The sequence below is a fragment of the Natator depressus genome, chromosome 1 (assembly GCF_965152275.1).
Source record: "Natator depressus isolate rNatDep1 chromosome 1, rNatDep2.hap1, whole genome shotgun sequence".
Classification (NCBI taxonomy): domain Eukaryota; kingdom Metazoa; phylum Chordata; order Testudines; family Cheloniidae; genus Natator; species Natator depressus.
Genome location: NC_134234.1, coordinates 62,879,917 through 62,907,583, shown reverse-complemented (window position 1 = coordinate 62,907,583; position 27,667 = coordinate 62,879,917). Strand labels below are relative to the sequence as shown.

Here is a 27,667-nt window from a genome sequence, read left to right as displayed (position 1 = left end):
AGGTAGATGCAGGACACTGCAAAGCAGTCCTACTCTTTGTTAAAAACAGATAAAATTCTTTGCTGACTAAAATAAAAACAAGGGTTTTTTAAAGTGTGTTTCCCCCATTTGGATGCCTTCTCCCACTTTATTGTGGGTATTTCATTGTTAAATGTTTGCTGCAAATTGGAAGTTGTGCATATAAAATTATCAATGTCATTTGCTTGTACGGTACAAGAAATCCAGATTTGGTCAATTTTTCAATGCTACAGCAAAAGTATATCGTACTATAAAGTAATGCTGGTTAGAATTTGACTAGATGGACGCATGTAACAATGAAACCTTGGGAGACAACTTCCTTCATGGTGAGCAAAATCTTTTTAACTGCCATAGCTGGTATTCTTAAAGCTCTAGCTTCTGTTTTAGAGCTTGTCCACACAGATGTATGGACATGATAAGCTGGGATGTGACTGTACGGTGTGTTAGCATGATGTGCAGTAAAAGTTCTATAGTGCGTTTTCATGTACAGAGTAGAACTTTTAGGGCCTTGCAGGTTACTTTTTAGTGAGCTGTACATTCACACTCTATCTTGACATATACCGAGGGTATGTCTTCACTACCCGCCGGATCAGCGGGTAGTGATGGATCTGTTGGGGATGGATTTATTGCATCTCATCTACAGGCGATAAATCGATCCCCGAATCGACGCCTGTACTCTACCTCGGCGGTAGAAGTAAGCAGAGTCGATGGGGGAGCTGCCGCGGTCGACTCGCCGCTGTGGGGAAGGCCAGGTAAGTTGAACTAAGATACTTCGTCAGCAGCGCGAATAGCGTAGCTGCAGTTGCGTATCTTAGTTCGAACCCTGCCCCGGTGTAGGCCAGGCCTAAGTCTCTGTGTGTATAAGCTCTAACTTGTTACAGCTTCTGCATTTATTTAGATTTGTTCAGTGCTCTATCTCGGCTTTGTACAGGGTATTTATTTTTTACACTTAGTTGTATTCTACCATTTTAAAGCATTTTTCAATCTTTCTTTTGTTTTGTGTGATGCGCCAACTCTTTTGGGAGGGAGCAGTTGCTTCCCACTCGAAGAAAATTAGCCAGAATTTTCAGAGAACTCCCACCCCTTCACAGGCAGTAGTCTGTCCTACTCCACAAGCCATTTGTGCCACCTTTTGCAGTCAACAAAATGGTTAGTTAAAGGTACTGCTACCTCAATCCCACAATACTTTGAACCCACAAAGGATTGTGGGATATGATGTTCATGGGATAACTTTTGAGCAATTTTTGAGTTGCAGACCAAAATAGTTGAGAATTACTAATCTAGAGGATGCTGTATCAATGAGCAATGTCAACTTGAAAGTTCTAAAGAATCAAAACAGTTTGACAAGGTCGTTCCTTTATTTGCTAGGATTGTGAAGTTAATGACTGAAGTGACCACACCAGATGTAATATTTGGATTTTTTTTAGATTTCATAGTATCATGCCTTGAGTTCAAAGACTTTCACAGGGTAAAAGAGGAAGGGGCACTTAAAGGAGAAAAATGGAAGTCCTCACTCAAGATCACCAATGTCTCGAAGCTAGAAGAAACCTGAGGTATTACAGTGCTGACAGTCAAACTTGGTCAGTTGGAGATGCACACATACTGAAAGATTTCTTCGTTGAATGAACTATACCTCTCCCTTATTTAACACAGCAGTTGCCAGACTGGTTAAATATTTTATATTAAATTTTGATTTGATATGACTATCTCTTATTTTTAGTAAAACTGTTAACTTTAGATTATTTGGCTCTTAGACTGTTACAATGTAATTTACTGCAGTTTTCTTGGAGTTAAGAAAAAATCTCCTGACCTGTAGCCCTCCTTCAGAAGTACAGGACAGTGGCTTGCTGATCCTCAGCATTCCAATGACGGTTGTAAATACACACTAAATAAGCCTGCTGGCAGTAAAGGAGGACAAGAAAATGTATAGCATAAAGATTGAGAAGAGTAATCATACTTAAATAGCATGGAAGATTCTCAGAGAGAGACATCTAGTTTTTTGGTCAGTAAAATACATAGACAATGTAATTACCTTCAGAAAAATGTGAATGCCAGTCACTTTCCTTAACTTGTATTAGGTTGGCATGTGTACGGACTCTTGCAGCGTTCTGATAAGAAATATGATGAAGCCATTAAATGTTATCGAAATGCTCTCAAATTAGATAAAGACAATCTACAGATCCTAAGAGATCTTTCATTGTTGCAGATCCAGATGCGAGATCTAGAAGGATACAGAGTAAGTATTTAAATTTATATGTTTTAAAACTACTGATTTTTAGTTTCTGTATCCGTTAAGCTTAACTCAAAAGTAGCAAGTTATTTGAGCTGCTGTCTAGGAAAGACTGAGCAGTGAACTACAGCAATGGTACACTTGGTGTATTGAGAGGATGCCATCCATGCTACTGTTACTCTGTATTAGCTGATCCACAGAGCCATCTGTGCTTCTCAATTGCCAAACATACTCTAATGTTCACCAATTCACTCGTGTATATTTGTTTTTTCTTAACTGTGCACCCATTTCACACCTTACATTTTCAAAGCCTGATGATAACATGAACTGCTTACCTCAATTTATGGATGATGCCTACCTTCTCACCCTCCACATTACACCTGTTTTTAATGTATTTGAGGATTATTGGGATACTTTTTTTTTAAGATGGCCAGTAGCCACTCAGCCTTTGAATCCATCCTGGGTAGAGGAAGGATTTAGGGCTGTTTGCTTTTCTGTTCAGAAAAGCCCATTTTCAAGTAAGTGCTAATGCTGTCCTTGACTTTCCATGGGCTAATCCCATGTCTTCTGAAACCTTCATTCAGCACTAGCACTGGCTGCAAGATATATTAGGAAGCACTGTATGTTAAAGGCAGATGCTGCTATGTTTCCTCCTCATCTGCATATAGCATGAGCATGGAAGAGACTATTCGGTATTGATCTTTAATGCCAGGACCTCACTTCATTTCATTATAAAAATTGCCAGAGGAAAGAGTGGAACTAGGTGGTAAGAAGGCCAAAGGAAGAAATGGGGAGATATGAAAATGAAAACCCTAATTTTATTTCAGAAAAATTGACAGTTCTTCTTTGAGTGATGTCCCTATGGGTGCTCCACTGGCATGCAGCAGGCGCCCTCTGCTCCTGGGATCGGAGATCTTAATCAGCAGTGCCCACCGGACTGAACATGTGCACCTCCCCCTTCTCACGCTGGGAGCGGGGCATATATGTAGCACTGTGCAGTACGACTGCCCCCCAGTTCCTTCTCTACTGCCTTTGATCTGGCATGGAATTTGCAGCAGAGCCACTGCAGTGTATTTGCTGTCTGGGAGAGGGACATGTCCCACAAAAGTGTTCTCACTGCCATGGCTTGACTGCTAGGGCCAGAAAAGACCATGACATTTGGTTGTGACTTCTCCTCATGGAGAAATCAGTGCATTCAGCATCAGATCCAGGCCTGGACTCTTCCCCCATGCAGCTTTCACCCTTGGCCAGGTCATCTGCCGATCACTGCAGTCCCATAAGAGAAAGTTGTCCCTCTCTCACTCTGATGAGAAGAAACTGGCTCCCTCCCCATACTCTGAGGCACAGCCCGCCCTCCTCTCCATCCTTCTCTTCCCCCCCATCCCCTGTGAGGTCAGTTGCCTCAACATCCTCTGACAGGGGACATAGCTCCGGAGCCCATCCAAGTACCTCTGATACCAGCACGAAACATCTGTCTAAGGACCTTAACCAGGCAGACCTACAGCCCTCTGCACTCTCTCTTGGTTCTAGAGACCAAGACAGACGGACTTCAGGAGCTACAGACCGACAAGATCATTGGCACCCATCAAGTTTTCAGCTCCACTTGCTGATTACTCCTGCATGTGTCCTTCAGCACTGAGTCCTGCTCCAGTACTGATGATGCTCCTTTCTCCACCACAGGAATCCAGACATCCTAAAGACCTACTGGTATGTGACATACCTGAGTCACCTCTGCTCAGACACCACCTCACCCAACTTCCACCCTCCTCTCTGGACTCATGACGTTCTTCCCTTTCTCCTCCGAGGATGGTGCCTCCCTTCCCCAGTGACAAGGAGGAAGATGAGGAGTGGGGCTCCATCGTGCCCTCTTATTTGAAACCCATGCAATCTACTTCATCTGCATATCCTCAGTGTGTGTAATCCACACCCGGACACAACCCTGGTATGGACCAGCATGGATGCAACTCTACGTTCTGCTTCCCCCACATTGGCTATATTGGGATCCCTGGGCCATGTACACGACATAATTGAGGAAGGTTGTCATGCAGCAAAGCTGGAGACCTACATCTTTGCCTTCTCCATCAATCTCTTGCCCACCAAAGATCGAGCCTCTCTCCGAATGAGGTGAAGAGGAGTAAGTTTCACGAACACTATTATTTCTCCTCTTCTTCCCCGAATATGGCTATCATGCCACCACCTACTACTGCTGAATATGACTTCAAACACTTCTAGGAATAATTCCGCAGGATTTCAGACTCCCTCCAGCCATATTTCTTTTGGAAATTAATGAGAGGTTAAGACATGAATGTGAGAACCTGGTAGTTCCCATGCTCATGAGTCTGTTTTGCTCAAAGGGAAACTTATTTTATGTTCCTTGACTGTAAAAGTCCAATTTCTTCTTCAGCATGCAGAGGCTGGGTAAAATGTTCCAAAGTGCCTATGTGACTTAGGAGTCTGTCTTATTTTCAGAAGCAACTTAGGCAGTTAAGCACCTAAGTATAATTAAAATCAGTTAGACTAAGTCACTTAAATGCTTTTGAAACTTTTATCTTGATTTTAAAATAGATTTTAGGCTTTATGTCAGGAATACTACAGTTAGTGTAAATCCCACTTTCCTGTAACTCAAATGTAGTACTGTTTATTATTTACTTTGTTAGAATTGCGTCTTGCTTTTTAAGAATGTCCAACTTTCAGTAATATTCAAGATTAAAATACTACTAGTAGTGATCACAGTTGTGATTCAGTGAGATATTTTAGAACATCTTAATTGAAGGAACTTTCCTTTTTTATTAAAGGAGACAAGGTATCAGCTACTTCAGCTGCGTCCAACACAACGGGCTTCATGGATTGGATATGCTATTGCATATCATTTGTTAAAAGATTATGATATGGCCTTAAAACTACTGGAAGAGTTTAGAAAAACTCAACAGGTAAGACATATATATATATATATATATATACTGTTTCATAATAATGAATAATTCTCCTTAGATAAGCAGAATTTGAATAACTACAAATATTGAAGGGGGAAATGGCTATTGTTCAGGTTTGTTTTTCACTTAGCATCTTGGGACCTATTTCAGTAGATAATAGCATCTGTGGCTACTAATCTATGGACCTTTTACTCTTGGGGGAATTCTGCATCAAAAAATGAAATTCTGTGTGTTTTATTTGTCAAAATAATGCAATATAATCACCCCACTTTCAATTGTTTTGGTAATGTATTTAAATTACAATACAGAAAAAAAGTCACACTAGCTGTTCAGCATTTCCTAAACACATGAAACATGACCTACAAGGAAAGATTGAAAAAATCTGAGTTTGTTGAGTCAGGAGAAGAAAAGACTCTGTGTGTGTAATGTGATGACAGTTTTCAAGTACGTAAGAGGTGGTTATAAAGAGGAAGGTGATAAATTGTTCTCCTTAACCACTGCGGACAGGGCAAGAAGTAATGGGTTAAATTGCAGCAAGGGAGTTTTAGGTTAGACATTAGGAAAAACCTTCCTAATTGTAAGGGTAGTAAAGCACTGGAACAAATTACCTGTGGAGCTTATGGACTCTGAGTCATTGGAGATTTTTAAGAGCAGCTTAGACAAATCTGTCAGAGATGGTCTATTTAGTCCTGTTTCGAGGCATGGGAGTGGACTAGCTGACTTATTGAGGTCCCTTCCAGTCCTACTTTTCTGATTTCTACGTTTACCTTTTAGTTCATCCTGCAGTTTGAACTGAAGACAATATTTTTCTTCCTGCCTTAAAAGGTTGTATAGCTTTACTGAACAATTTTCAATAGTTGCTGTGTTCCACCTTTAAGGTTCTTGCATTTCACTAGTAGCTAATGAGGTTTGGATACATAGTTTAAGATCATTGTGATCTCCCAGCATGAAAGGGGTCCGACTTGAAGAACATTCTTACTGGAAGGGAATTTCTCTGACTTGGCAAGGGCTGCTGTTCCTGTGGCTAGGAGACTGTTTCACTGTAGCTATAGTAAAGTTTCCATGTGTTCTGCAGCTCAGTTGGTAGTGGAACTCAAGGGGATAGCCTGTCTGAGAATTTTCAGAGCAAGGAGTGGTGGGGAGAGAGGAGAAGGTGTGGGTTTTTTGTTTTGTTTTGTTTTTAAGTGTAGGGGCCTACCAAATTCATGGCCTACATAGGGCCCTACCAAATTCATGGTCCATTTTGGTCAATTTCAGTCATAGGATTTAAAAAATTGTAAATTTCATGATTTCAGATATTTATAACAGAAAATTCATGGGTTTGTAACTGTAGGGGTCCTGATCTAATTGTGAAGACAGAAGTAAGGGTGGCAGGGTATGGTATTGCCACCCTTACTTCTGCTCTGCTGCTGCTTGCAGGGCACTGCCTTTAGAGCTGGGTGCCTGGCCAGCAGCTGCTGCTGCTCTCTGGCCACCCAGCTCTGAAAGCAGTGCAGAAATAAGCGTGGCAATACCACAACCCCCCTACAATAATCTTGGGGGGGGGGGGAACCCCCACCACAACCCTCTTTTGGGTCGGGACCTCCAGTTTGAGAAACGCTGGTCTCCCCTAAGAAATCTGTATAGTATAGGGTAAAAGTACACAAAAGACCAGATTTCACAGGGGAGACAAGATTTCATGGCCATGAATTTGGTAGGGCCCTACCTATACACTACCTCCTCTATAGTAGTAGGCATTCAGTGACCAGCTTCAGTTGATCTCTTCTTAACTAAATATTTGAGAATTTTACATCGTGAAGTCTACATTTCAGTGTCCCCTGCTGACTGAGTCTTAAAATGCCTTGTGTACAATTGCACACAGCCTAGTTACAAGTGGTATGATGCATGCTAATTAACCTGTCTTTTACAGATTCCTCCTAATAAAATAGATTATGAATATAGTGAACTGATCCTATATCAGAACCAAGTGATGAGAGAGGCAGATCTATTTCAAGAGTCTTTAGAACATATAGAAACATATGAGAAGCAAATATGTGACAAGCTTGTTGTAGAAGAAATCAAAGGTAAATTTTTTTTCTCTTTGTACTCACCTTCACCCAAACTAGAAGTACCTACTGGCTTTTAACTATATCATATAAAATGAGGGTTATATGGAGACTTTAAATTATTTAAATTGTTGTATAGATAAATGTATTAACATCCAATCTATAATTTGGTATTTCGTTAAGTTTCTTTGACAAAGTGGAGTGTTAGTGGGGTGACATTACTTTGATATGGAATGGAAATAAATTTGGAATGAAATAGCATTCCTTATTATTAGAGGGCCATTCGCAGATACAGAGTATATCTCGAAGTCTTATGAGTAGTCTGTGTACAGTAGGTCACAACTAGTAACCCATTCATCTTTACTTAGCTCTGCAAGTTAAGAAATGTAATGCCCTGTGTGTAAGAAATGTTGGTTTCCTGCTTGGAGCATCAGGTTGTGGTTTCTTTTTAAATGCGTCAATGCCTTTTTGTATTATCATACAGTTTTTGAAAAAAATATGTATTCAGTTAAAATTGATGCATTAGGGTTTTATAAAAACTTGGACTGCTGAGGTTCTGAATATGTGCAACTTTGTGACACAAACAGATTTCATATATTCCTTAATTGACCTCTGTGCTGGGACTCTCTCTTAGGGCAATGTGCCTGTATCGACCAGCTTATTGCAATTAGCGTAAACCATAAGTATAATTCTGTGTCGCTTATAAATGTTTATAAACTATTTGGAAGACGTTTATCAAATTGCCTATATTAGTTGTGTCCAAATTGCCTTGAAAATATATTCCCTGAGCTACGTCATGCACAGTTTAAATTGAAGTGTTTGAATCTGCTGTGTTGTTACTGATATGAGTTGGGAGCACTCTGAGCATGCTGCAGCTGCTTTGCAGCAACCCCAGTGGCCACCTGTTGCCTCGCTGGGAGGGAGGAAAGAGTAGTCCTGATTGCTATAGAATCTCAGAATATTAGGATTGGAAGAGACTTCAGGAGGTCATCTAGTCCAATCCCCTGCTCAAAGCAGGACCAACACCAACTAAGTCATCCCAGCCAAGGCTTTCTCAAGCCAGGCCTTAAAAACCTCTAAGGATGGAGATTCCACTAGGTAACCCATTCCAGTGCTTCACCACCCTCCTAGTGAAATAGTGTTTCCTAATATCCAACCTAGACCTCCCGCACTGCAACTTGACCATTGCTGCTTGTTCAGTCACCACTGAGAACAGCCTAGCTCCATCGTCTTTGGAACCCCCCTTCAGGTAGTTGAAGGCTGCTATCAAATCTCTCCTCACTCTTCTCTTCTGCAGACTAAATAAACCCAGTTCCCTCAGCCTCTCCTCGTAAGGCATGTGCCCCAGCCCTCTAATCATTTTTGTTGCCCTCCGCTCGACTTTCTGCAATTTGTCCACATCCCTTCTGTAGTGGGGAGCCCAAAACTGGATGCAGTACTCCAGGTGTGGCCTCACCAGTACCAAATAGAGGGGAATAATCACTTCTCTTGATCTGCTGGCAATGTTCCTACTAATACAGCCCAATATGCCATTGGCCTTCTTGGCAACAAGGGCACACTGCTGATTCATATCAAGCTTCTCGTCCACTGTAATCTCCAGGTCCTTTTCTGCAGAAGTGCTACTTAGCCAGTCGGTCCCCAGCCTGTAGCAGTGCATGGGATTCTTCTTTCCTAAGTGCAAGACTCTGCACCTGTCCTTGTTAAACCTCATCAGATTTCTTTTGACCCAATCCTCCAATTTGTCTAGGTCACTCTGGACCCTATCCCTACGCTCCAGTGTATCTACCTCTCCCCACAGCTTAGTGTCATCTATGAACTTGCTGAGGGTGTAATCCCATTCTCCAGATCATTAATAAAGATGTTGAACAAAACCAGCCCCAGGACTGACCCATGGGGCACTCCGCTTGATACCGGCTGCCAACTAGAGATAAAGCTGTTGATCACTACCTACTGAGCCCGACAATCTAGCCAGCTTTCTCTCCACCTTGCAGTCCGTTCATCCAGTCCATACTTTTTTTAACTTGCTGGCAAGAATACTGTGGGAGATGGTATCAAAAGCTTTGCTAAAGTCAAGATATGTCACATCCACTGCTTTCCCCATATCCACAGAGCCAGTTATTTCATCATAGAAGGCAATCAGGTTGGCCAGGCATGACTGTTCTATTGTCTATTTCCCTACTGGATATGGGAATCCTAAGAACGGCAAGGTAGCAGCTTGAGTGGCTGTGCCTGTCAAGGGGAGTACCTCAAAAATTGAGCCCTTTACCAATAGCTAAGGTGGCTGCTCTAGCTTGTGCCAGCTGGCAACAGCTCCTTAGAGACCACCCATAAGCTGGAGATAGCCACTGTGTAGCACACACTTCTCCTCCCTTCCCCTGAAATGTCCCCTGCACCAGGAACTATGGGGAAGAATGTGTAGGGAGCGAGCAGAGGATTTTGTGGGTGGTTTTCACTTCATGTTTGCCACTTGAGCCGTGGAATGGGGCAGATAATCTACCCCAAAGTGTTTGATTGTAGCCCCTTAATCTTCTTGAAAGAGAGAGTGGACAACATTGGCAGGAATACTGATATAAAATCCCATTGCAAGGTACATACAAAAGGAAGTAGAGTTGAGGTTTCTGTGAGAATTTTAACTCTGAATTTTCTGAGTATGGGCCAGTAAAATTGTAAACTTAATGTTTCATCAGTGTTACTTGCATTGAATTTGAAATGCCTCCTTTGGCTAGCTAATACAAATCCACTAACACTTGTCATTTTTTCATACCTAGATAAGTTAGTGTCATAAAGCCAAAAAAAAAAAAAAAAAGGCACCTAAACAACCTTATTTTTCAGAATTGCTGAGTGTTCACAAATCCCGTTGGAAGTCACTGTGAGGTAGTCGTTCAATGGGATTTCTGGGTTGGAAAACACCTCTGAAAATCAGCCACTTTTATTTTTGCTAGATGCTTAAATATGCCTTATGGAACTAGTTTTAGGTACCCAATTTTGAATATTTGGCCTCAAGCCATAAATATACTTTCATTTAAGTCATATTGATGTTTAACTGCATTGTTTTAGGAGAAATGTTGTTGAAGTTGGGAAGACTAAAAGAAGCTGGTGAAATATACAAAGAATTAATTGATCGGAATGCAGAAAACTGGTATTATTATGAAGGCTTGGAAAAGGCCATACAACCTAGTAAGTAATGCAGTGATGTACTTTAATTTCCTCCTTTCTATTTAAACAGTTGGTGTCTGATAGAGTGTTACAATATGAAATTGGAACGTCCCAATTCAGCTGAAAAATATTTGTGTATCTTCTGAACTTGAGCAATTTGTAGTCAGATTTACTCATTTAAAAATTAATTGAAACATCTGTGCATGTAGTACCAACACTGACTCTTTCTTTAAAGGTCAGAGTTAAAGCGGACCGTTGGTTTCATGCTTGCTAGCCCAAGGAGAACTCTTCCCCTGCACACACTCTTTGTAAAGGGGGGAGTCATCACTGGCTGACTCGCACAGTAATTTGTTTGGCTCAAGTTACAGGACTGCCGTTTTCATAAAGCTGTCAATTTGAGATTTCATGGGTAATAGCTCTTTTTAAAAAGGAACAGTGTCTTTTTATTAAACTCAAAGGCAGATTAAATATATTGCTTTAATTTCTCTTGGATAGGACCCTCTAAAGGCATATCATTTTAGCAGGGACTAGCTTTCCTGTGGAAGAGAAGAAAAGAGAAATAATTGAGGATTTCCTAAAAGTTAAAGCTCACTCCTGGTACAGTTATTCTGTTCTTCCAGAAAAAAAAAACTAATTTTTGAGGCATACAATACTGGAACAGCAGATACCTATCACCAAGAAATGGAATCTTAACTTTCCAAACCTTTATCTTAAAACATTTAATTTAAAAACTGTTTTCTCAGTTATTCTTCAACAACTGTAAAAAAAACAAAACAAAACAAAAAAAAACACCAACTCCTCCCCCCCCCCATGTTCCACAGTTTAATAGAAAGCAGAAGGGTGTTTTTTTATTGGATTAATTCGGATAATATAAAACCACAAGAATATTACTCATAGATGTAGTAGTAGTGGTATGTTTTTAATGCAGTTTAGATTTTCCCAGGTTTAAGGAAATCGTTGACACCAAAAAGGTGTCAAACTGTTAAATGCTCTGCAAATATGACTTGAGGTTGAGTAAAAGTCTATAATTAAGTTGTTTAAACATATTTATAGACTAGGGTTATCTGCTGGGTATTTGTTACATTGTATCCATGGAACTGGTACAGTAGTTGATATTGCCTAAACCAATTTACTATTGTGGGTCACACATGCAGCGCTCTGTGTTATGTGGGCCACATCCACACAATATATATATACTACCTGTATGGCCCTGAGGATGTCACACATGGGCCGCAGCTGTGTACTGATCGGGCCACAAGTGGCCTGTGAGCTGCAGGTTGAGATCTAAGCAATTAAACTAGTCAAGGGGTTGACTCTATGATTCGGTTTCTATCTGAAACATTTGGAAACCCACATTTATAATTATTAATAAAGAACAATTGTGTATATGTAATGTACATTTCACGTAAAAATCCTATTTGATTTAAACTGTACTAATTATTAAACATAATAATACTACTTTATTTTTTTTAGGTGGTCTTAGGACTATTTCCTCCCCCATGGTAAGTTCTGGAGCTCCAACCTGTGACTTCATATAGGGTTTTTATATGCTTTAGTTCCAATTTTAATATTTTAATTTATTACTCTTAGATTATGTATACCCTGGAGCCAGTGGGTAACATACTTGTACGTGTGTGTTTGTGTACATATATATATTTTTCCCACTACCACCATCAGATCTCAATGACATGAGGCTTTTTACATATGAAACAAATGTCAGAGTATAACTACTAAGCATTTTTCATGCTATATCCTTGATCTTAACTTTCAGAATTAAATAATTTCACCAAGCAATTTGACTTTTCCACTAAATTCACTTATGAATCTGAAAATAGCATTTCAAAACCAATAGATCAGTTTGTTTTAAAGTTCTGACCACATTGGAGCTCCAAAGCATATTATGGGGGAAAGGGGAGGAGTGGGAAGGAGGTCTAAAGAAAAGAAAACTTCTTAAACTTGATGTATTGACAGTCCTGCTGCTAAGTACTTGTATAGTTAGTATTAGGTTACTTTCATTGCTGCAACTTTTGTAATAAAAGGCTCATTTGTATATTTTTAAAATACTTTTAAACGATTAAATGGTAGTTCTTAAAGCAGTTGCCCTAAGTGGATTCATATTGATAGACAGTTTGCATACGTTATTTGCAAATGTTGAAGTACTGTTTTGTGAATGGGATTGTACAGTATGTAGTTGTAAGAAAATAAACACAATCTCCCTGTGGTTGGAGGCATAAGGTAATTACGTTGTCTGCTGTTTAATTACTTAAACAACTAATAACAAAAGATAGGGTCTATTATATGTACAAAAGATTGCAACACACTGCCGTCTTCCATAGTGTGTATGATTAAACAAATGAAAAATTTTGTGTAAATTTTTCCACTGTTGTAACTAAATCTGTACCTTCTGGTAGGTTTAGCTAATTAAAATCTAGAATTATAGTTTACTTTTAATATCTTTTTTTTAAAATAAGAATTTAATGCAAAAATAGATTTTTCTCTCCAGTGTTTCTTACATCTCTTATATTTACTGATAATAGGCACTTTAGAAGAGAGGCTTCAGATTTATGAAGAAGTTAGTAAAAGACATCCCAGAGCAGTTTCACCTAGAAGATTACCTTTAAACTTTGTTCCAGGTAACAAACTGCATATCTGTTCCATATTGCTATTAATTTTTGTTCTTTTTATTAAGGTGTCAGTAATTAATTTTGTCCTATATTTTGAACTTCCATTTATTTGTGTGTGTGTGTGTATGTATGTATGTATGTATATATAGTGCATAAAGCTTGGTTTCAACTCTTGAAGACTGTGCATCTCTGTAGGTATGGAGAAAAATGTCAGTAGTACACTACAAAGGCTGATAGCAAAAGGTCCTTCATGCTAATATTTTGCCTTTACTGATGAAACTACAGTGGATAGCTATGTATATATTGTAAGAATAGCAAGATTATATAAAAAAAATGCCTTTGTTCCTGTGCTGTGTGCTAGGTGATGTCCCCAGATAAGAGTATGAAGTGTGGTACGCTATTGTGTTAAGGGAATAAGTTTCAGCTTTTTGTTTCTTTAATTGTTTATACACTTCGATAACATTCTCCTCTAGCCACTTAGAGGAGAAGTCCCCTAAGACTGACTTTATATTCTTGACTGTTAGAAGAAGTTTGCCGAAAAGCTAGCAGGCGAAGAAATTGCAAGCTCTACTTACAGTTCATGTGTTGCACAGAAAATTACAGTAGAGTTTTCTCTGTACTGTTTCATTGGCCTGGAACCTAGTTGTCAGCAACTGCACCGTCTGGGTTAGAAGCTTGATTTTTTTTATGTATTTTTACTTTTCTTTGGGTGTCCCAAGCCCTGCCCTCGTATCTCCCTGTATTTTATAAGCTGGAACAAATGCTGATAAATGTATATATCATTCAGCTGTAAAGTGGGCCTAATTTTGTTCACAACTGCAAGTTAACAGTAGTGACGGTGGCTTTCCCAAGAAAGCTCCCAGCCTACCTCAAAGAATTTTATGCTACAATGTAGTGCAGTGTTTTGTCCTTACATTAGAGATTAAGTTAAAATTTTAACTATTACTACCATGCTGTACCTTGCCAGGTTATCGATAGCTCAGAACTAGGTTTGTACCATTTTCCAGTAGGAAGTTTAATTGTAGCATCATATTCAGCAATGCTATAGTTAACTTTTTTAATGAGTTTGTTATAAGCGCTTTATTTTGAGGAGTTTATTACACTTAAACAAATTTAAAAAACCTTCTATACTGAAACTTGGCACATAAGTGTTCTCAAGTCTGGAAAAATAATAATCGAAAAAGTGGTTCTTCCAGTGATTGCACATGTGCATTCCATTCTTGGTATGGGTGCACCCTGTGCATGCTTGTCAGAAACTTTTTTCCCCTTAGTGGTACCAGTTGGTGTGGCTCAAGTGCTCTCTGCCTCATGCCCCTGTGAGCAGGCATAGAGGGCAGAGCTGCCCGTGACCCCTCTCAGTTCCTTTTTACTACCCAGGATGGCTAATCGGTTGGACTTGCTTTAACAAATTCTCTCTGTGTCTCTTATTTTTTTGTAGATAGTTGCCCATTTTTCATAGTATTAGTGATTTGTTGTTTTTTTGGTTCCCCTACTTGGTATTCCATTTGTGATACCAAGGAATGCCTCAGTTACTGTGCTTCAACCCTGGTTATTTTTGCTCCAAAATGAGGTCTGTGAGTGACCTGCATTCTAGCTGTTTGAAATGCCTAGTTGAGTCTTGCATATCCGACTGTTGTCAAATTTATAAGGACTTCAGGCCTACGACCAAAAAAGATAGATACTAGACTGAAGTTTCTTTTGATGGAAGCTGCTCTGAGACTACCATTGGAGCTTTCCTGCTCAGAGAGTGAGACCACCTCTTCAGCTTCAGTGACAAGCGCTCGCCAGTTTTGGCAGAGTCCTGGTATCAGTCATGATCTCTGGTGCCAAGGAAGAAGCATAAGGCTGCTAAGGAAGAGGCTGGAAGAGGAAGATTTCTGGCTCTTATGCCCGCTGAGAAGGGTGATGCAGGAATGAGTAGATCATCGGGTAAGGAGGCACTATTGACTCCAGCACTGGGTCAGGCACTGTCCTCAGGAAGGTCCTCACCCCCACCTGATGACTTCAAGACTCATCAGGAACTTTCTGAAAATGGTTGCCTCAGCCTTGGATATCCACGAGAAAGAAGATAAGGAGTTGTCCCATAGACTTGTTGACATTTTTACAGCAACTGGCCCCCTTGAGTGGCCTTACCAATTAATGAGGTGATTTTAGAGCTCAACCAATAACCTGTGACAAATTTCCTCCGACATCCGAGAGAATGAGGATTGATACTACTGTATGTACCTTCACAAGGCTTTGAGTATTTCTTTTCACATCCCCTTCCAGGGGTCATTGGTTGTTTTAGCTATTGAGAGGGAGCGCTAGGGGCAGCAGGCTGCCACCCCTAAATCACAGGACCTCAAAAACTTGACCTGCTTGGTAGCAACATTTATTCTATGTCTGGGTTACAACTTAGAATTGCTTTTGTTAAGGTGTTATTGAGTCTCAGATTTTCAAGTCATATCAAAGCTTAAGGACTAGTTATAGGAGGACCTGAAACAAGAGTTTCTTTCACTGGTAGACAAAGGAAAGCTGATGGCTAGAACATCACTCCAGGCCAGTTTAGATGCTGCTGACTCAGCTGCTAGGGCCATGGCCTCTTACAATACGCAGGTGTTCATGGCTGTAATCTTTAGGGCTGCCCCAGGAAATCCAGAATACCATTCGGAGCCTGCCATTTAAAGGACCTGTTCTCAATGCAGATAGATGACAAACTGTGTTGTTTTGAGTCACCCTGGAATCTTTTAAAGTTGCTGGGTATATGTACACCTGCCGTCACTAGAAAGCACTTTCGTTCACTATAGTCCCGCCAATATGCTACTTTTGCATTTCAACAAGATCTATTAGGGAAAAAGAGTCGGGGTTATAGAGGCAGACCACCCCCTTCATCTACTGCAACAGCTCCTAGTTCATCGAGGCACCCTGGGGGCTCTAAACAAACATTTTGATGGGTTAATTGAGGCTATCAGGCCAGTGTCCAAAATTCCAGCCCCACCTTTCTGTTTGCGGTCAGCTGTCCCACTTCCTAGCTGGTTGGTCCCAAATCAGTTCAGACCAGTGGGTTCTAAACACTGTGGAAGTGGAGTGTACCCTTCATTTTATTTCTTTACCTCCCTCCTTCCTTGTCCCTCTTCTTGTGAGAGTGGTCACTGGAGGTCCTCCTCCAGGAGGTGCGTTCTTTGTTTCAGTTGGGAGTCATAGAAGAAGTTCAGCAGTATTCCGGAGGAACTGGCTTTTATTTCTGCTATTTCCTTATTCCGAAAGGAAAGAGCGGTCTCGGACAAGTTTCAGAGTCTATCAATTCAACAAATATCTGAAAAAGGTAGTTTTGCATGGTCTTTCTGGTCTCCATTATTCTTTCCCTGAATTCTAGAGATTGGTATGCTGTTCTCAACTTACATCACCACATGGAAATACATGTCCAGTATCAGGGCCATGGGAAGTATTTAAGGCTCTGGGTGAACCATTCTCCATACAAATTCAGTGCTACCCTTTGGCCTGTCTCCCACTCCCAGAATGTTTACAAAATGTATAGCATTGTTAGGTGCATTTATGAGGAAGTTGGGTGTGCAAGTGTATACATAACTGGATAACTAGCTGGTGGGAGGCTGATACAGAGTTCAGATACTATGCAGTCTTTTATCCAGTCAACGTTCAGGGCTCTGGGACTGTTAATCAATACACACAAATCTATCCTCTCCCCAGTTCATTTGACTCAAGCCAGAGTTTTCCTTCCATGATCAAGATTTCAGCCAATTCAATCCATCATTTTAGATCCTGTGGCTCAACCAACTACAACAGAATGGAAATACATGTCGCTTCTGAGGCACATGGCCTTTTGCAGGTACATAGTCCAACATTCCAGATTGTGCCTCAGGAACTAGTCTTGGCTGACCTCCATATTCTCTCCAAGCCATCACCCTCTAAGCCTTGTGGTGAGGGTAGCCTCTCAGGTTTTAGCCCCTCTTGGATGAACCTTGTAAACATGTATGTAGGCATTCTTTGTAATGCCTCTGCCTTCATTGACACTAGTGATAGATGCATCTGCTCTGGGTCGGGGGGCTCATCTGGGTTCCATTAAGACACCGTCCAAAAAGGACTTTTTTTTTTAAACACACAAATTTCAGGGAAATGAGCTATTCAGCTGGTGTCAGGCTTTCTCTCCCATATCAATGGGAAAAGCTTGCTCATTCTCACAGAAAACACAATGACAATGTTCTACCTCAACTGGCTGTGAAGGACCTGCTTGTCCTAGCTGTGCCATGAGGCAGTCTAACTCTGGGATTTTTGTATTGCCAATTCAGTTGACCCCACAGTCTCTTACTTTCCAGGGGTGCAGAATGAGCTTGCAGACCGCCTAAGCAGATCATTTAAGTCCCTATGAGTGGTCTCCACATCCAAATGTAGCCAGGTGCATTTTTTAGCTTTGGGGGACTCCCTAGCTAGACCTCTTTGTAGTAAGAACCACAGGAAGTGTAAGCACTCTTGCTCCCTTCAAGAGCGTAGTCAAGGTTCCCTCAGACATTTTCCTAGGCCCTGATATGGGCAAACTTCTGTATGCTTTTCCACCAATTCCACTCCTTCCAGAATGTTGCTAAAAATCAGACAGGGTATGCTAGAGTCCTACGTATAGCCCCAGCTTGGCTTTGGCAGCACTGGTTCTCTCCCCTCCCCCTTGTAGGTAAAAGCTCTGACATTGCTTCCTTTGGCCCCACGCCTAATTTCTCAAGACCATGGTCAGCTATTCCACCCAAATTTGCAGGTGCTTCATTTAGCAGCCTGGATCCTGCACAGCTAGACCTTCAGGAAGTGTCTTGTTCAAAAGAGCTTTTAAATAGTAGGAAGCCATCTATATAGATCTATCTACTTGATGATGTGGAAGCAATTCTCTCTTGTCTGAACAATCTGGAGTCTCGCTGACACATTCTTCGATCCAGCATATCTTGGACTATCTCTGATACCTAAAACAATAAGTGGTGGCTGTTTCCTCTATCAAAGTCCACCTAACAGCTATCTCAGCTTTCCACCCTCAGGTTGATACTTCTTATTTTCTAATAAGATGTCAATAGGATTTTTGAAAGGCCTGAAGCAGTTATACCCTCACATACAAGATCCTGTTCCCCCCCCCCCCCCCATGTGACTGGAACTTGGTATTGTCAAAGCTTATGGGACCTCACTTTGAGCCTCTAGCTGCCTACTCCTTACTTCATCTTTTGATGAAGGTAGCATTTTTGATGGCCATCAGTGCTACTAGGAGGATAGGTGAACTATGTGTATTAATGCTTGGCTCTCCATGTAAAATTTCCTTTAATAATAAGGCTTATCCGTGTCCTTATCCAAAGTTTATTTCACAAATGATATAACTTCCATATCAACCAAGCAATTTATTTGCCTTTGTTCTTCCCAAAGCCTCACTCAAATGAAGATGAGGAGCTGCACAACGTAAATGTCAGAAGAGTGTTGGCTTTCTACCTTGACAGATCTAGGCAATTCCACTTGTCTTTGCAGCTGTTTGTGGTGGTCATGGACAGAATGAAAGGGCTCCCAGTCTCTTCTCAAAGATTTAATCTTAAATAGTTTCCTGTATTCACTTGTGCTGTGACTTATCAAGTGCTACTCCACTAAACAGAATGACAATACATTCAACGAGATTGTAAGCAGCGTCTTCAGCCATTCTTGGTCAAGTGCCTGTCATAAGCATTTGTAGAGTGGCAACTAGGTCTTCAATACACGTTTGCAGCCCATTATACCATCTCTCGAATGCCAGATTTGGGCGAGCTGTCCTCAGTCTTTTATTCAGATACTCTGATCCAACCTTCCGATTTCGTAGCTTGAGAGTCATTGTGAGTGGAATGTACATGTGCAATCACTTGGGGAAAAAAAGGTTACTGACCTGTTCCACAACTGTAGTTCTTTGAGATGTGTTGCACATGCTCTTTCCATGACCCACCCTCTTACCCCTCGGCATTGGAGTTTCCAGCAAGAATTGACTGAGAGGCATCGGGGTGGATCTGCTCTTTATGCCTGCTCAAAGAGCACACTGCTTGACCCGCTCTCACAGATACCACCGAAGAAAAAGTTTCAACAGCCATGCACAGGACACCCACACAGAGTGAAATGGACATATGCAACACATCTTGAACAACAGTTACAGAACAGGTTAATAACTTTTTTCTTTTACTGTGCTGTATTGAAGTCCATGAGATGTTGCATTTAAGTTAATAAAAATTGCCATCTTATAAAAACGTACAGGGTGGAAAACTTCGACATCTTCACAGAAATGGAAAGGGTTTGATACCATCAATTAGGATCATAAATATTCATGTTTGTTCAGTGCCTTGGAGAGTAAGGGTTTGTCTAGATGGCATGTAAAAACCCTTAGCAGCAAGGCTCAGAGCCCAGGTCTACAGACTTGGGCTTGCACTATGGTGCGAAAATCAGCAGTGTAAACATTTGAACTAGGGCTTTGAAACCCAGGGAGGGGAGTAAGGCTTCAGAGCCTGAACTGCAATATCTACACTGCTGTTTCTAATGCAGTAGTGTGAGACCAAAATTGTAGACCTGGGCTCTGAGACTCACTGTTGCAGGTTTTAAAACACAGCATAGATGTACCCTCTAAGAGCTATAAGAGTTGAGTACTATTATAATCCTAGAAACCAATGTAGATATGTTACCCGATGATGAATTTTCATCTGTCTCTCATATGAAACAAAATCTTTTCAACTCTGCTTCTCTGTGGCTGTCACCTTCATGGAGGAGCTTTTACTGGTCTCAAATATACACCATATACACTCTCCTACCTACCTTAAAATTAGCTCAGGGAAGCCCCAATGGCGTTTGAAATTGTGATTCACACTGTCCTGAGGACTAATGAATCTATCAGTGAGATGGACATTAACAGTGCACCTCCACTCTTCGCTTGCCTCTGAATGGCCTTGATACACAGGGTACATCTACACTGCAATTGGGGGAGCACAGGTAGGCATACCTGAACTAGTGTGATTGAACTCGCTAAAAATAGCAGTGTAGCCTAGTTACCCTAGAGTCCCAGCCAGGATTGTATTTGGATGGCTAGCCCATGCCACTGTGGCTGTACTGCTATTTTTTATCAAGCGACAGTGGTCAAAGTTAGCTTTGGCACATATGCTCCAGTTGCTGTATAGACATACCCACTGTGTGCTCAAAAAGGAGTGCATTAGGTTTATGCTCTTTGGCAAGCCACAACTTGAAGCTTTAGATTATACGGAAACTAACAGGTATATTTGTAATGCTAACAAAACTTTTTCAAGGAAGAAATGCAAGAAAGAAGGAAACTGGAAGAGTGACTGCACATATTCCTTAAATTATCCTCAGATGAATACATTTTAAGATCAGTTCACTTGTTTAGCACACTGTGATCATCCCTCGAAGCAATGGGCCAGCCTGAGTTTAGTCCATTTTTTTTCTTTTGCTTCTGAAATCTACTTTTTTTTTTTTTTTGGTGTGCAACTTCAAAATTACCATTGCTTCACATCAGATCTAGTCAAAAATTAAAGGATGCTGTTCATGCCTCACTTAAATCCCAGGTGTTTACTTCAACTGATTCTTTTCAGGATCATAGTCGCCTTTATGTTCTGCTTGATTTTTAAGGAGTTCATCTTGTAAATTGATTTCTGAGCAGCTACCTGACAATTTACCATCTATCTTCCATCTTCAGATTAAATGTTTTATTTCCATAAATAGAAAAACATGAAAATAAGGGACAAACATTATTGCCTATTTTTATGACTAGGGATAATTTTCAATGTGGATGTGTATCACTTTATATCACTGTAAGTCTGTATTGTCAAATATATTCATTTCCGTGGGAATGGGTGTGGTAATAAAAACTAGTTGCCCCATTCTTGAGCAGTACTTGAAATGAAAGCAAGATAATTCACACTTAAATGAGAGCCACGCAGAGTGTCTCACTGGGTTACCTTTCCATGCCTTTTCGTAACAAACAAGGTATTTTAGTTATTCTAATTTCTGTTTTTCTAGTTCTGTCAAAAGTATTTCAGTTTGTAAATACTCTCAGCTTGGTAGCTATAAAATATTTATACAACCCTACTGAGCATATGGAAAGTATTCTTATATCTGTACCATGTCTGTCCAGTTGACTCCTCATCAGAATTCATGGAAGTATTAACCTAAGATGCTTTCAGACGTCAGTGCTATAAAGGTTGATTTGCTTATTAGTTGCTTTCCTTTCTTAAGTCTCTCTCAGAAATCTTGTCTCTGCTAATAGAACAATATCATAGCACAACAAGTACTGTGGTTGTGCCCACAAATACATTCAGATAATTAAGTATTTCAGTAACCTCTTCCTACAATATTTTGTTAAAGATGTGGGGACTCTGCCTTATGAAACCAAGTCTCCCAATCAGTTTCAAATTCTAAAACTGATTTTAGTGTAGAAAGTCATGGTCACATGTTAGTTTCCCCAAACATAAACATTTATTTATGGGGGAAAGATGTGAATCTTCTGTTTTTCTTTTTTAACAGGAAAGAAATCAAAGCAGTAGACCACTTTTCTCTTTGTTATTGGTGATAATCCATAGTTGTATAAATATAAGCACTGATCAGTATACAGCACTCACAAACATTAAAATATAACCAAATACACTTTTGTTTCTAGGTGAAACATTTAGAGAACTAATGGATAAGTTCCTGAGGGTTAACTTCAGTAAAGGCTGCCCACCCTTGTTTACCACTTTGAAATCTTTATATTACAATACAGAAAAGGTAAATTTTAGTATTTATTCAGTTTTCATATAATCTGCTGTACTAATTTAATTTGTAAGTGTATTATATAGATTCCTCTGGAATTTACAAATGACTGTTATTCAACAATCTCCTACTTAGTAGTTAGTGTACTGCTTTCACTGCAGAATTACTAGGTGGTTACTCATCACGTAGTAATATGTACATATCTGTATTAAATTTGGTGACTTTGACATTGTCAGAATCAGATACAAATATGTACAGAAATTTGACAAGTCAAGAATAAATGAAGACTAATCTACTAACCTGTATTCTTTGTCCTGGGATGAAAATGTGTCAGGGTTGATTCAATTTGTGGTTTATGATATCGCTAGAAATCTTTATTATAAAATAGACAACTGGTAGTGATTCTGAATTGTGATAATACACTATTATATATTACAGAGATATTTGTTCCATATGTCAGTCTCAGTCTAAAGTTTGTGTAGTACTATATTTGAGCAGGTCTAAAATCTCAAGGTATGTTAGTTTTGTTTTGTACTAAATCTGCTTTTCTAGATTTAATTATTGGTTTTAAAGCATCGGGGTGTGTGTGTCGCTAAATACACAAAATGTATTAAATATATAATAATGCAGTTTGTATGAAAAATTGTACATAGTGAAGTTGAACTCAAACTGTGATTTTAAAAACTTTAATTTGTCTGCATTTTTGAGCTGTAAATAAGCAATAAAGCAGTTTTTTTTCACTTGATTTTTGCAACTATATGGAGAATCCAAAAGTTGGAGATGTTCAGGAAACTGATATGGATGACATGAATTGTAATGACAGGTTTCAGAGTAGCAGCCGTGTTAGTCTGTATTCGCAAAAAGAAAAGGAGTACTTGTGGCACCTTAGAGACTAACCAATTTATTTGAGCGTAAGCTTTCGTGAGCTACAGCTCACTTCATCGGATGCATAAAAGTGGAAAATGCAGTAAGGATGTTTTTATACACACAGATCATGAAAAAATGGGTGTTTGTTACTTCAAAAGGTTTTCTCTCCCCCACCCCACTCTCCTGCTGGTAATAGCTTATCTAAAGTGATCACTCTCCTTACAGTGTGTATGATAATCAAGGTGGGCCATTTCCAGTGCAAATCCAGGGTTTAACAAGAACGTCTGAGGAACGGGGGTGGGGGGAAGGAATAAACAAGGGGAAATAGGTTACTTTTTATAATGAATCAATTTCCCCTTGTTTATTCCTTCCCCCCATCCCCATTCCTCAGATGTTCTTGTTAAACCCTGGATTTGCGCTGGAAATGTCCCACCTTGATTATCATACACATTGTAAGGAGAGTGATCACTTTAGATAAGCTATTACCAACAGGAGAGTGGGTTTGGGGGTGGGGGAGGGGAAGAAGGAGAACCTTTTGAAGTGATAAACACCCATTTTTTCATGATCCGATGAAGTGAGCTGTAGCTCACGAAAGCTTATGCTCAAATAAATTGGTTCATCTCTAAGGTGCCACAAGTACTCCTTTTCTTTTTATGACTTGTAATAGAGAAAGTTCTTCACCAAGGATGGCAAAATTAGGTGGGTTGGGAAGTGCTCGGAGTAGGCCAGTGTGTAATATATAATGAGAAGAAAGGGCTAGTCACTGCTTCCACTGTGGCAAGTTTTTACCTGAGCAGTTTTCTTGCCACAATCAAGTTGGGAACATGAAATCAAAACTTTTAGGATTGCCAGTTTATTTAGAGGGACTAACAAATAATTTGTATGCAGAGACAGGCAATTTTTAGATGGGGAACACAGGATTTACATTTGTAGAAATACTTGGGTTTTTTCCTGGAAAGGGGGAGGGTTTCTTCAAGTTTTTTGTTTTTTGCATTCACTCACTCATTTATGTTTGTGGAAATACCATATTTCAAAGGGTTTTGAAACCAGAAAATTGGCTCTAATTTCAGTCTGAATAAAATTAACTATTTCAAAATTAAATGAATTGATGAATGTCAAGGATGTTGTTATCCCTGTTACAACTTTCTAGAAGCTTGGGGTGGAAAGGAATAGTTACTTATGTTTTGAGGAAGCGGCATGTCTGCTTGGTAGAATCAACCGTGTCTGGATATTGAAGACGAGCTGTGAATTGATTATAGGGTCTTGGTTTGAAAGAATCTTGCACAGGGCCTCTGGTAATACATGATTCCAGGAAAAACTAAAATCAACATTGATTGTTGGTAGAAAATGGTTGGTTGGTTGTGTGAAATTACCTTGTAATGGCTACAAGCATCTGTACTCGGGGAAAATACACTTCTACTCAATGTGACAAATTCTGTGTGTGCAAAAAGAAAGATGTGAAGTATTGTGTCCAAGTTATGAAGATGCCACACAAAAATGCAGAGAAAATTATGGCAAATTATGACTTTGGTGTTTGATCAGACAATGAAAATAAAAATAACTTCTCAAGTGCAGTAACATGAAATCTTTGACATAAAAATATGTAACACAATCCTGAAGTATGTCATAGATGTTGGATTATTTTGTCACAGCTGTCATTCAGTTTCATGATTGGTTGGTTGATAGAAAAAGGACTGATTTCCAAGTCTTCCCTGTGATATTCAGTGGAACTCCCAGGAAGATTTTGTGTCTCTGCGTCCAGATCATGTATGTAGAAATTAACAGAGAACTTTGATCAAAATATACCAATAATTTTCTATTAAAAGGGACTCAACAGAGAGGTATTAAAGTTATAAACATGAGATTTGATGGCTGATAACACTACTGTTGCAGTTTCAGGGGAAATCTGGTTGAGCTAAATTTACAACAAAGACCGAGAAGGACAAAATCAAGGAAACAAAACAAAATGAGGAAAGCTCTGGAACCTATTCCTACTTATCCAACTTAACCTTTGTATTTGGGATCAGTGTTGTTGGTTGAGCCCTGAGTGGGAGGAAGAAGCTTGAATTGTGGTTCATGAAATATAATCCTGTGTACATTCCTTCCCTTCTGCTACAAATGTGGTTGTGGAAGTAGTTTGGAGCAGTTCACGGCATTAAAATGGTGGGAAAATTGTGGAAGTAAAATATCAGGAGATAGAACTTTGAGTTCAGCGTTTTGTCCATTTTTAAAGACCGCTACTCTTTTTTGTCAGCTCAACATCAAGTAAGCACATTTTAGCACAGTATGGTTGGTTTGGTCAAACTACTTAACTCAGGTGCTGAAAAAAGTACATTGACACGTGTTTAAATATCTAAGAGTAGATACAAGAGTGGTAGGCCTAAGTGAATAGATTTGTGGACTCAAATATTGTGTTCTTGTGTTTAACTTACAAAATTACAGGCTTTTCTTTATCAAAATGTGTGCCTCTTTATGTTTAGGGAATAAATGCTGGCAAAGCAAATCCCCTAGTATGTATTTTACGTTTCATTTCATAGACCAGGGGTGGGCAAACATTTTGGTCCAAGGGCCACATCAGGGTTGCAAAACTATATATGGAGGTCCAGGTAGGGAAGGCTGTGCCTCCCCAAACAGCCTGATCCCTGTCCCCTATCTGCCCTCTCCCACTTCTCACTCCCCCGACTACCCCCCTCAGAATCCCCGACCCATCCAACCCCCCCTACTCCTTGTCCCCTGCCCCAACCGCCCCCACGAGATCCCAGCCCCTATCCAACCCCCCCTTCTCCCTGCCCCCTGACAAGACCCACAGGACTCCCATGCCTATCCAGTTCCCCCTATTCCCTGACCGCCCCTCCCCCTCAGAATCTCTGTCCCATCCAACTGTCCCCTGACTGCCTCCTGGGACCCCCTGCCCCCTTACCATGCCAGAGCCAGCCACACCGCTGCACTGCCCGGCAGGAGCGGTGGACAGCACAGCGAGCTGAGGCTGCGGTGGAGGAGGGAAGCGGGGAAGGAGCCGGGGGCTAGTCTCCCCTGCGGGAGCTCAGGGGCCAGGCAGGACAGTCCTGCGGGCTCTAGTTAGCCCACTTCTGTCATAGACTCTTCGTGAGTTTTCCAGTGTGTTTATTTCAGGAAAAAGTGTGTGGATATTGGGAGGGTGTGTCAGTGTCAGATATTTCAGAGGATGGTGTATAAAATGCATAGTAAATCTAATTCAGCAACTGGAGGAAAGTAATTTCCCTGACAGTATAATAACTGATCATCGTACGCTTGTATAATGTTTATTATCTTGAAATTAGAAATGTTAAAGATGGGTTAGTCCTGTTCTTTCCTCCTTCCACTAGCTAATTGTACCTACAGCAGATCTTCTGAATAGTGCTTTATACAGTCCAGTATTAAATGCCCCAAGTTATGAGGCTTCTACACATCCTTTGCCAGACTAGTGCTCAATTTAAGCTCCTAGTCAGGAAGTTTTTCTTTGATTTTTTCAAGGCTATACTTCAAAATTTTATGTTTTCCTGGGTATATTCCTTCCATTGCACCACATGAAATGTTTCTCCATCCTCTGTGTTCAGAGTCCTAGTACCCATGAGAGGATTTATTTAATACCAGCCCAGATTCCCTCGGTCTGTACCTCTAAGTAGAAACTGCAGCACTTCCCAAGACTCTTTTGGGTACCTGTGTACCATTTAGCCAGCATCAGTTTTCTCTTCCCCAAGGAGAGAGTCAGTCAGCACTTTGTCCCTCATTGTTAACACTTGCTTTTAAACAAAATACTATCCTTTTAATAGAAGAAAAAGTTGAATGACAAACATAAAACTAAAACAATCTGTAAAACTTCTCACCATGATTGGTGCTGAAGACAATATAGATATCAACATTTTTTCCATAATAGACTACAAAATGAATATTCCCAGTTTCTAAGAAGTTTCTCCATCATGGTACACTCTTGTACTAATTCTTAAGATGGGACGATTTTGGCAAATAAATGAAATTTATAGCATGTTTTGAAAATGGTTAGATTTTGCCTTAGTCTTATTTCTGTAGCTTGTTCTACAGTAGAATTCCCTTAAATGAATGCCCTGTGGCTCTTGCAAGCTTTTTGAGGGCTTTTTTACCTGCGTTGTTCGGGAATAGCCCAGAAAATCGTAGAATAGATGACACAGTTATCTTTAACATATCCTGGTCCTGAACTGTTCATAGCCTTATAGTGTAAGGCTGAGGCCTTGAATTGACATTGAAAGCGAACTGGGAATCGGTAGACAGTGCAGAGCACCAGTGTTCTGTTCTCTGTGGCTTATCCCAATGAAAACTGGGCTATCGAACTGAAGCTTCTGTGTTGCTTCTACCTTCATTCGCTGATGCATAGTGTCTGTCCCACTCTGTCACCCCGAGTGCAGGAAGTGGGGGCCTGCAAGGATTTTAAAAATTAATACTTGCCACTCCAGGCTTGTATTAAACTCCCAAGGTTACAGCTTCTCTCTGACCTTGGCTTGGTAAACACTGCCACCACCCAAATGCAAAAAAAACCCCTTTGAACCCAGGAAGGAGCACTTGGGAATTCCTTCCTGTGGGGTACCCTCAAGCCCTCCCCCGGGAAGAATCACAGAATCATAGAATATCAGAGTTGGAAGGGACCTCAGGAGGTCATCTAGTCCAACCCCCTGCTCAAAGCAGGGCCAATCCCCAATTTTTGCCCCAGATCCCTAAATGGCCCCCTCAAGGATTGAATTCCCAACCCTGGGTTTAGCAGGCCAATGCTCAAACCACTGAGCTATCTGAGAAAGCCACAGTTAATCCCCTTTGTTTTCTATCAGCTAATCAAACAACATGCACAAACCTCGTAGGACACCAAATATCCAATCCTGTTCTTAAAAAAGGTAAATTTTATTAACAAAAAAAAAAAGAAAATATATTTCGAACTTAGGCTTTTGCTAGATTTTAAAAGAGCAATTCCAAAAATTAAGCACCCAAACTAGCTTTCTTGGGGGTTGAGCTTAAAGGTTACAAGCAAACAAAAGCATCGGTTTAGCACAGAGGAGATCCACAAGCCAAAATAAGAAA

At 40.3% G+C, this 27,667-nt stretch overlaps 1 protein-coding gene across 1 annotated transcript in view; it reads left to right on the top strand.

Moving 5' to 3' along the window:
* Nucleotides 1–27,667, top strand: part of NAA16 (N-alpha-acetyltransferase 16, NatA auxiliary subunit) — a 112,612-nt gene that overhangs the window by 31,553 nt on the left and 53,392 nt on the right. Inside the window, exons 4-9 of the mRNA XM_074961485.1 lie at nucleotides 2,097–2,254; nucleotides 5,044–5,178; nucleotides 7,091–7,244; nucleotides 10,284–10,403; nucleotides 12,920–13,015; nucleotides 21,645–21,751. Of these exons, the coding sequence (XP_074817586.1) occupies nucleotides 2,097–2,254; nucleotides 5,044–5,178; nucleotides 7,091–7,244; nucleotides 10,284–10,403; nucleotides 12,920–13,015; nucleotides 21,645–21,751 (770 nt within the window). The remainder of the gene's footprint in view (nucleotides 1–2,096; nucleotides 2,255–5,043; nucleotides 5,179–7,090; nucleotides 7,245–10,283; nucleotides 10,404–12,919; nucleotides 13,016–21,644; nucleotides 21,752–27,667) is intronic.